Raw genomic sequence first — 10,690 nt, 5'->3', positions numbered from 1 at the left:
TTATATTCATTCGGGCTTCAACATATTTTACCTTATGGGAGGCTGTTGTAAATGGATATAAGGAGCAAATAGTTGCGAATTATCATGCCATTGCAAAAGAAATAAATGGAGTGATTTATACAAAGAGGTCACTCATAAATCATGAATGGAGTGATTCATTGAAAATGGTCACTCATAAACCAAATAACTATTATAAAAAGAAATTAATTATGTACTAAACTGAATTAGTAATAAGGGTAATAGGTAATAGGGGCTATTTATCCCATATGGAATTAGTATAAATAGACCTAAATATTCCCTTCCTTTGTTTTAAGTGTATAGATATATAGAATAACAAGTATAATACATACAAATATGTCTTCTATATTCATTTCAAAGGTTGACATTGATGACTACGCTATCAGGTTTAAGGCTAAATCTCAACATTATTTTTCGTTGTCTGAATTTATTTGAGTTTTGCTATGAGTTTAAAATAATTCTTATTTTTAACCTTTCTCTCCCTCAACTAGTTATATACTTTCTCTTTATATAAATTCTATAGTTTTATAGTGTTTTAGAGTAAGAATATATAACAAATTTGGAAAAAAAAAAAAAAAACGAACAAATGAATATATTTGGAAAAAAATTTTCTAGATAAAATACAACTTATCGCTCTCGATCGATACCTCTTTGATGTTCATAAATTACGACGACGTCGTCGATCTATTTTACAAAGAGAAGGTTTAGCTTTACCTCTCTCAACCCTTCTTTTATTTCGTTATAATCTACTCATGGAGTTCTACAGCATTTAGGAGAAAATATATAACAAATTTTGGAAAAAAGAAAAAATTGTGAATTAACCTCCGTGCATACTAAGTTGGTTATTGGTAGCGCCAATAATTTCCAAATTTTACTTTAAACTACATAACCTTTGAATTAATGGATAAAAACATATATTAATAATAAACTTTACTATGATATAAAAATAATGTAAAAGCAAACACAGAGTACTCAGATAATAAAAAAATAAATAAAAGTGATACTAAAAAGAAGTATAAAATTTCACCACCCACTTCATGCTGAATATGTAAATAAAAAATAGCCAAACCTTCAATAACCAGCCTAACTAATAAGATGTAAAAATAATAATAAAAAAATTAATAACTAAACGTAAATTGGGGAATGATAAGAATAAGCAACCTTTTCTTATCATAATGAATTGAAACATAAAAAAAACTTAAGCAAAATAAAAAATAGTAATTAAGTAAGGGGGTGCCATAGGTGTTAATATAGAAAAAGGTAAAATAGTTCATCTGTTCTATTGATTACTGGTAACTGGAGATAAGATTTCAAAATCAGAATCAAATTCATGGTCACCATCACTAATGATATCATAATCATCTTCATGTTGAGGTTCTTCGGCTGGGGTTTCAGCTTCTTCAGCCTTTGATTCGGTAACAGTATCTTTAGCATCCAAATATTCGGAATCAACAAGAGGGACAGATTCTTTAGGTAATGAAGGGACAATGATTGAATGAATTGAACCACTTTCTAATAAAGACTCTTCTGATTCTGGAGTTTCTCTTTCTTTAGTTTCTTCAGTAACAACTTCAATCTCTTCCTTTTCATCAATGATTGATTCAGTACCTGAAGAATGATCATCTTCTTCCATAACTGCATCTTCACCATCAAATTCTGGAGTTTGTTCAAGATTAATTAAATCTGGTTGTTCAACTTGATTATCAACTGGTTGAGGATCAAAATTGAAATTACCACTTAAATTCTTTAAACTTAATTCACAATGACCAATATTATAATCATTTCTCATAATTAATTTGAATGGGAATTTCATATGAGCATTAATTAAACCAATATTAAATTTACCAATTTTACCGGGTAAAATACCATGACTTTTTCTAATCATAACACCAACTACTGATTTACCAAAACAATTAACAATTTCTAATTTCAAATCAGAACAATCAACTGTTTTTTCGGATCTATTATGAATGATAATTTGAGCTAAAGATGATGATTTTGGAATAAGAGTAACATTAATTTCATCTTCATTAGTTAAAGTTAAAAGTGTTTCTTTTGGATCAACTTCCATTGAATCATCAACTGAAACAAATGATAAAATAGAATCATCAAATTCATTATAAACACCTTCTAAAATACCATTTGAAGTGGTGATTTTCATATTCATACCAGATAATTTATCGAAAATCTTATTAATACCACCTAAATTATAAAATCTAGTTTGACCAGGTTTAACCAGATTAGCATTTTTAACAATGACAACTTCATTACGGATAGAATCATAAAATTCAAATTTTAAATCACCACCATTAATAATATGAGTAGTATTATTAGTTAACATTAAAGAAATAACTCTTGAATTATTACCAATTTTCTTGGTACTAATTACAACTTTATCAGTAGTATCAATTTCTTTTGGAACAATGACAGTTGATCTTTCAGAGAATTCTGAAGTGGATGGAGCTGGAGTAACCGATTCTGAAGTAACTGGTGGAGTTGGAGCAGATTCTGAAGTTTGAGGTCTTAAGCCACCATCTAATAAACTCTTCAAGAGAGTGAATTTAAGTTCATCATCTAATTGATTTTCATTATCTTCAAGGGAAGCAGTTCTAATTAATTCTTCATATCTTTCTGCATTATCAACATAAAGTTGAACATTTTTCATGAATGAATTAATACCTTCATTCTCAAAAAATGATTCCAATTTGGCTTTAGTTTCAGCATTACAATTTTCTAAAGGAATATCATAAATCAAGTCATTTGATTGAGAAGCAGTTGGGAAATAAGAATAAAATGGTGGTGGTGGTGGTGGTGGTGGTGAGGGAGAAGAACGAGCATGACCGTGTCCATGAGCATGACCATGAGCATTAGCATGGGCTTGAGCGTGAGCTTGGGCATGTGCAGCTTGAGATTGAGATTGAGCTTGCGCTTGAGCTTGATATGCAGTAAATGGGAATTGACCATGACCATGACCATGACGAGAATGTCTAAAATGATGTCTTCCACCAGGGAACCCACCTGGGAAACCAGCACCAGCAGCAGCAGGACAACCACCTCTACGACCAAATCTTCTTCTATCAAATTCAGTATCAGGATAAGCAACTTTGGTCATTGGATGTTTATAAGAATGAGAACCAATGTTTGATTTATTAATATGTTGAGAAGTTTCACAAGCTTCACATAAATCAAAGTTTGGACAAACTGAACAAGCATATCTAACTCCAGTAATAGGTACGAATGTATCAGGTGAACAAGAATCACATGCAACAGATGTATGAACGAATTCATCAATATCAAGTTTAGGCTTTTCATCTTTAACAGAAGATGAAGATGATGATGAAGCATCAGCGGTTGCTTTTTCTGAAGTTGTCTTTTCATTAGAAGATGATTGAGCATCTTCAGTGGCAGTGGCAACATTTGAAGTAGTAGTAGAAGTACCAGTGGTGGCAGTGGTAGTACCAGTAGTTGCAGTGGTAGCACTAGCAGCTGCAGCAGCTGCAGCACTAGAATCATCATTAAATAATTCTTTGAAATGTTCAAAAGCAGCTTCAAGTAAAGCATCACCTAAGCTTGAAAAGTCCATAGTTTGAATCTTTCTCTTTTTATTATTTGATGATGAAACTGAAGCAGAAGATTTATCATTAATAATCAATTTAATATGATTTTTAACTTTTAAACTTCTTGCTAAAGATTTAAAATCATCAGTAGTCTCTAAAGCAACATATTCTTTATGTTTTTTTGATTTTCTAAATAATTTCAATTGATCAATTTCATCAACATTTAAACTTAAGATTGGAGCTAAATGTTTAATTAAATCATGTTTTGATTTAATTCTATCAAATTCGGGCTTATCAATTGATAAAACCTTTTCAACTGATGGTTTTGAAGGAACTAATAATTTATTATGAGTAACCTTAATAGTAATCTTCAAAGGAGAAGATGACTTTTGATCACTCATGATTAACTTGATTGATCGATATAAGTTATACTATCAAAGTAAAACTAAATTGAAATGGTGGTGTGGAGTAAGGGGGATTGGATTCCTTTTTATTTTTTTTAAAAAAAAGGGAAGGGGGTAAAATGAGGTTGAGGTGAGGCGATAAGTTCTTATTGTTAGTACAATTGAAATAGTTGTAATAAGCAAAGAAGGGGTAAGGAGGTGGTACCAGATGATTGAGATGATGATAGTGGTAGGAAGGAATATATATTAAATCAAATGATAATTGAAACAATATAAGTAATAATGATTTATTAATTAATTTAATTTGCCATCCATCCAGCGCTGTATGATCATCAAATTTAGAGAGAAAGATCTATTTAAAGGAAGTAGAAAGAATATTCTATTTTGCCTCCTTCCCTCTTTTCTCTCCTTAGCTCCTCCTCCCCTTTTTAATTGTGGAGTGAGTGAGTGAGTGAGTGAGACGAGAGATAAGTTGTATGCAGGAGATAAGATGGGACTATATATAGTCATCGTAAGTTCCGTACAGTGTTTTTACGTTTTATTCATGCCTTTGGTCGGAATTTCTCATATCATTGACCGGAAATTTTCATACCAGTGGTAAATCAATTCTTCATACCAATTAAAATATATTCATACCACAATTTTTATTTTCTTAGCAATTAGCAAATATATTCATATCAATTAGATGACAGTTCATCGTTATTGAATCTTACAGCTACATACCGCTTCTGTACCAAGTCAGTTGGATTAAATTAATCGAAATTAGTGAGCAACAAAATTGCTCTATGTGATTAACTCCTGCTAAATATAATGAACTTCAAAGCAAAGAACTAGCTAATGAATAAGTAGACGGACTAGGGAATAGGTTCGACTTGGAACCTGACTTTATGTCTGTAGAGTATGAGACATTACCTTTAGAGAATCATTTTATTTACAGTGATTTTAAATGTAATAAATGTTGATGGTCAGGCTGATACTTACAATGACATTGGTAGGATGGATATTCTTAAAGGTGAGTTGTATTGGAATTCCTATGGTGGTATTGACAATCAGTGCTCGGATAGCAAAGATGGTGCTGACGATGCATAGGTGTATTAGTTATACATAACTGTACCCACCATAATCAGCAACGATTCTCTGTATTAGCAGTTTTTTTTTGGTTTATAACTGTAAAGTTGTGTTTGCTAATTTTTATGACTCAGGCCCTTATTTCCCTTAATAAAAAAAAGAGTTGATGTTTATTATGTTAAAATAAAAGAAGAGTGGGTATGTGGTGAGCATCCTCAAGTATAGTAGTTTCTGTAGTGAAAGTGATTGCGAACAAAGAGACATACTTATGACGCTACTTTATTAATTAATACGGGAATATGACAAATCAAATAGCCTACCACGCAATGCTTACTTGGAAGTTTCTACAACAAAGGCGATAGAAAGAAAGAAAACATCCTATTCAAATACTTTCTACGGGCTATTGTTCTAAGTATAGCTATTGGCTTTACCAACTTATTTTTGCATCTCTTTGACACACAACGAATTTGCGCTTTTTGCATGTGGTTCAAGGAATTATCGTACAAAAGTTGTGCTCCGCTTACACGTGTGAAAGCCCCCTCCTCCCTTAACTGTTGTGAAATAATATATAAAAGAAAGTGAACTCCGCTCAAGAACAGATAAAAAAAGTTCTCGTCGCTTAAGCAGAAGAACACACAGATATCAGAATTCACAAACAGTTGTTTTAACTTATACAATGAGCAACAACAAAATGTATGACGTCAAGTCTCCGAATAAATCTAGTAGCTCAGCTAGATTGGTGGTTTACTTTGTGTGGATATTTTGCTTTTTCATGATTTATTTTATGATTACTCAATATCAAAAGGAACGGGCGTTTCGAGAACAGATTGCTAAAATTGAAGTGTCTCGTCAGAACTAGGCCCCGTTGTCATAGACAATGATCTGTCTTTGGTATAACAACAATATTTGTTGATTATTACAGTGTTTGGAATATCTTTAAAAAGAAGATCAGCAGAAGAAAAAGGATTTAGATGAAAATTTCCGGTCAATGATATGAAAAAAAAAACCCCCCGGTGGTATGAGAAATTCCGGCCCGAGGTATGAATAAAAAGTAAAAACACTGTATACATTGTATTTTATATATATTATACATTATAACATATGTATAAAGACTATTAAATTAATTCATTAGATTGGATTATTACACATTAAGTTAATTAGCAAAACATTACTTTATTTTGCTAAATTTAGTTTAGATTGACTTGACACATTAAAACTTAACTCTTGTTAAGTTAATAAATATTTTCGTATAGTTAACATTAACGCTACGAACAATTGAGATATACTGAAATTAAATACTAATAAATTATAATTCATTAGAATTCTCTTGAATTGATTTAACAAGGGATACAAGGTTATCATGATTAGTATTCGTTGGAATATTAATTTCTTTCTTAATTATTGTTAGTATTGTTTTTGGTAATTAAATTAAAAAATAAAAGGTACTTACATCTTGTAACCAACTTTTTAAATTATCATTTGACCATTCATTTATATCAACTATACTTTGATCAATTGATTGAGTTAATTTCTTACTACTTTTTAAACTATTAATCGAATCATTCAATTCAATTGGTTCATTATCATTATTATCGTCATTAATAGTCGTAGTCTCAGTCTTAACTTCATCCTTCTGTACTAATCCATCATCTTCTTCATCTTCATCAACTATACCATTAACATAATTATAAATTGATGTTTTTAAATGAGGAAATGTATTTAAAATAACATAGGAAGTACCAATCACTACTAGGGATCCTAATCCAATATATTTAAGGTTTCTATTACGATTACTTGGTGGTTTAAACTGAAGTGACATCTTGATTTGTAATGATTTGTTTATAGTTTATTATTATCCTTGTAATGGAAATGATGGATAGTTATGAGTTTATATAGTGCTCATGCAATTTTTGTTTCAATTTGAGAAATAACCGATGATGAAAGTTAAAAAATGAACCGAAACATCCATACCGCGGAGTTTTTATTTTGGTTGCTAAGAGAGGGGAGGAAGAGGAAATGCCCCAAATTGCAACCATATGATGTTGTTATCTATAATTACTAGTAATACTATAATTATAACTACATTCTACAACTCTTTTAAATTAAAATTATACCCAATAAAGATAATATACAATAAGAATTAATAATACATATTATAATTAAAAAACCTTTTTAAATATAGAAAAGAAGCAACAAATAAACAGAGAAGAAAAAACAACCACCAAAGAAAGACAAAAACTATTTTATATAAATATATGTATAAGTAAACATTAGATAATTATTATTAATATAATATAATTAACCAATTTATAATTCTTGAGAAGCTTTGGTAGATTTGGCAGATTTCTTTGGTAATAAATTTTGATGAATATTTGGTAAAACACCACCTTGAGCAATGGTAACATGACCTAATAATTTATTTAATTCTTCATCATTTCTAATAGCCAATTGTAAATGTCTTGGAATAATTCTCGATTTTTTATTATCTCTAGCGGCATTACCAGCTAATTCTAAAATTTCAGCTGCTAAATATTCTAAAACTGAAGTTAAATAAACTGGAGCACCAGATCCAACTCTTTGAGCATAGTTACCTTTTCTTAATAATCTATGAACTCTACCGACTGGGAAAGTTAAACCAGCTTTGGCTGATCTTGTAGTTGAAGCTTTTTCAGCTCCGGAAGCTTTACCTTTACCACCTGACATTTTATGATAATTATATTATATTTGATTTAATTGATTTGACAAAACAAGAAGAAGAAGAAGAAGAAGAAAAAGAAGTTGTCAATATTTTAAATTAAATGATGATGATTTAATTTATTATTTATAACCTTATGATTGATTAATGATTGATTGTTTAATTAATGAAATTTCCATTTTTGTAACATTGATTCACATTTGGTTGCGTAAAATTGAAGCAATAATAAATAGTACTCATATTTACACCCTTTGGTGTGTAAATTCAAGTATGTACATTCACGCGAAGTTATTATTGGGTATGCGTAATTTAAAGCATGATTAAGTAAAATTTATATAATATTTTGTGTAATGAATTGAAGTAAATAATGAGGCTCTAATATATAAAGAGTGGGTAATTAACAGTACAGGAGATTAAGAGTAATGATCATTAAGAGTATGGGAGTGTATGAGTGAGTATAGTAAGTGAGTGCGTAACTCAAATTTAACCACAAATCAACTCAAATTATAAACAATAACAATCCATAACCCATATATTAAATTTTAACCAATCTATATATAAACCAATGGTTATTCCATTTGAAATTTGATTTTATTAATCTATTCTTTTTGTTAAATTTTTTTCTTTCCTTTTCTTTTCTCTTTTTCTTTTCTTCTTCTTTCTTCTATAATTAACTTATACTAAATTAATATCAATAATCAAAAATGGCCCCACCTAAAGCTGAAAAGAAACCTGCTTCCAAAGCTCCAGCTGAAAAGAAACCAGCTGCTAAAAAAACTGCTTCATCTGAAGGTGGTAAAAAGAGAACCAAAGCTAGAAAGGAAACTTATTCTTCATACATTTATAAAGTTTTAAAACAAACTCATCCAGATACTGGTATTTCTCAAAAAGCTATGTCAATTATGAATTCATTTGTTAATGATATTTTTGAAAGAATTGCTTCTGAAGCTTCTAAATTAGCTGCTTATAATAAAAAATCAACTATTTCTGCTAGAGAAATCCAAACTGCTGTTAGATTAATCTTACCAGGTGAATTAGCTAAACATGCTGTTTCTGAAGGTACTAGAGCTGTTACTAAATATTCTTCATCATCTGCTTAGATGATATTAGATGGTTTTTATTATTATTCGTTCTATTTTGTTATAAATTTTGTTTTGGGGGGGGTTTTTAAATATCGTTGTATTTTATTTTATAATATGTATTTGAAATTTATATATATATAAATCTATATATATATATTGTATTATTCTTTATTCTTTTAAGTTGTATATTAGTAAAAATATAAATTCTTTCTTAATATTTGGTTGTTTGTATTGTTTATAGTTTGCTCATTTTTTCTCTAATTGAGTAGCATTTATTAAGTATATAAGAAAGGAATTTGATAGAGAAACTATATAAGGAAAACTCTTGTAGGGGTTAGATGGAAACAACTAAGAGTAATCCTCATTATTTTTATTTTGGTTGTTTTTTCAGTAAAATTTAGCAGCAATTTGAAAGTAACACTAAAAAATTATAGTTACAGGAAAAATATTGAGAGGTCATAATATGTACAGGATAGTAATAAGTTATTTTAACTTTCATACCAGATATTCCTAAGTGTGATTATTAACAGTTATTAATATTGGCCGATACAGGCGTTGTCATATTATATCAATAATAATAATAATTGTCATAAGATTTGTCAAAAGGTCTGACTGACTGACTGACTGAATGACTGGTTGTTATGACAAACTGCTAAAAAAGAAATGACATTTAAAAGTCGTGCGAGGTAGATCAAAAGATGGGGAAAGGAAACCGTTATTGGAAATTAAAATTTCTTTTTTTTTCTAAATAAGCATCAAACAGGATAACTTTTTATGAAACTCGAGATTTCATATGAAATACGAATTTTAGTTCTTGTTGTGGTTTTAATTTTCTTGGAGGATGTGTGTATATATTATGGACACGGTGTGGTAGTTCTTTATTGTTGTTACTTACATCTATTTAGAATAATAATTTATTTTATTAGTCAAGTACGAACTGAAATGTGGAGATTTTGACACCTCTGATCATTTGATTTAGAATTTAACACCCACAGACCACCACCACTAATTCTCCTAAATCCATTCCATTCCATCAGTTGTGAATTTCATTTAAAATTATGCTGTCCTTACGAGAAGAGAATAGGAGAAACACTGATGGACGGCGGTAGAAATAAGCATTTTTTGTTAAAAAATATAGGGTTGTAAATTAATAATGGAGAAAATTTTTTTAAATTTGGTGTTTTTTTTTTTACCTCTATTGTCGATGGGGAAAAACTCCTCCATTATTCTTGTTGTGGGTTGTTGTAGTTCACTCTGTTTAAATTTAGACTAATGTTTATAGTCTAATTTTATTTGTCAATGTCTGACTGTAAATTTAGGAGTTGGGGGGGGGGGGGGTATAATCAGTATTATTAATACCATTAGTACACTCCAAGATTCACTGATGATTAATTTGTTAATAAGATGACTCTAATGATGATGATGATGATTACAACTGTTTCATAAGGTTTAAACTAATAGCGCTACTTTAAGTAAAAACATCCACTAATAAATAAACGTACACCCCCAAAAAAAATTTTTCATTCAACTATGTTACAGTAAATAAAATAATAATGTAAAATAAAATAACTAAAAAGAAAAGAAATAGTCAGTTAAAATAACCTTAAAAATAATAATAATAAAAATTAGCGTAAATGTAACTAAGTAATAAAAATCAAGCTTTACTTAGTTTGGAAAGTCTTTTGGTTACTATAGAGAAGAGAAGAGAAGAGAAGAGAAGAGAAGAGAAGAGAAGAGAAGAGAAGAGAAGAGAAGAGAATGGAACAATTTATGGGTATTTATCCGAGGTAAAAATAATTTCTAATTCTAATAAAATAAAATAGACAACAATAACAATTTAACGAATGTTAATAATGAACTTAATAT

The 10,690-nt window shown here is 29.5% G+C and overlaps 4 protein-coding genes across 4 annotated transcripts; 1 reads left to right on the top strand and 3 right to left on the bottom strand. All coding sequences in view use genetic code 12, as the record gives it.

Moving 5' to 3' along the window:
* Nucleotides 1-914: 914 nt before the first annotated feature.
* DFJ63DRAFT_319903 (uncharacterized protein) lies at nucleotides 915-2,895 on the bottom strand. Its single transcript, XM_064907128.1, has one exon. It carries the CDS (start codon nucleotides 2,681-2,683, stop codon nucleotides 1,298-1,300), a length of 1,386 nt encoding a protein of 461 aa, XP_064761029.1. The 5' UTR covers nucleotides 2,684-2,895; the 3' UTR covers nucleotides 915-1,297.
* Nucleotides 2,896-6,353: 3,458 nt separating this feature from the next.
* On the bottom strand, nucleotides 6,354-6,866 carry DFJ63DRAFT_336450 (uncharacterized protein; the record flags this gene model as incomplete). Its single annotated transcript, XM_064908380.1, has 2 exons — nucleotides 6,354-6,440; nucleotides 6,498-6,866. The coding sequence occupies 2 exons, from the start codon at nucleotides 6,864-6,866 to the stop codon at nucleotides 6,354-6,356; spliced, it is 456 nt and encodes a 151-aa protein (XP_064761028.1).
* A 488-nt stretch (nucleotides 6,867-7,354) lies between these two features.
* Nucleotides 7,355-7,750, bottom strand: DFJ63DRAFT_323212 (histone H2A; the record flags this gene model as incomplete). Its single annotated transcript, XM_064907501.1, has 1 exon — nucleotides 7,355-7,750. The coding sequence occupies one exon, from the start codon at nucleotides 7,748-7,750 to the stop codon at nucleotides 7,355-7,357; it is 396 nt and encodes a 131-aa protein (XP_064761027.1).
* A 696-nt stretch (nucleotides 7,751-8,446) lies between these two features.
* HTB1 (histone H2B) lies at nucleotides 8,447-8,842 on the top strand (the record flags this gene model as incomplete). The annotated part of the gene is made up of 1 exon (XM_064905120.1): nucleotides 8,447-8,842. The coding sequence occupies one exon, from the start codon at nucleotides 8,447-8,449 to the stop codon at nucleotides 8,840-8,842; it is 396 nt and encodes a 131-aa protein (XP_064761026.1).
* Between the last annotated feature and the right edge of the window lie 1,848 nt (nucleotides 8,843-10,690).

Source organism: Scheffersomyces coipomensis, assembly GCF_036884675.1.
Source record: "Scheffersomyces coipomensis strain NRRL Y-17651 chromosome Unknown DFJ63scaffold_5, whole genome shotgun sequence".
NCBI lineage: Eukaryota > Fungi > Ascomycota > Pichiomycetes > Serinales > Debaryomycetaceae > Scheffersomyces > Scheffersomyces coipomensis.
Note: the sequence above shows the minus strand (reverse complement) of the source record. Positions and strands in the feature narration are given on the sequence as shown.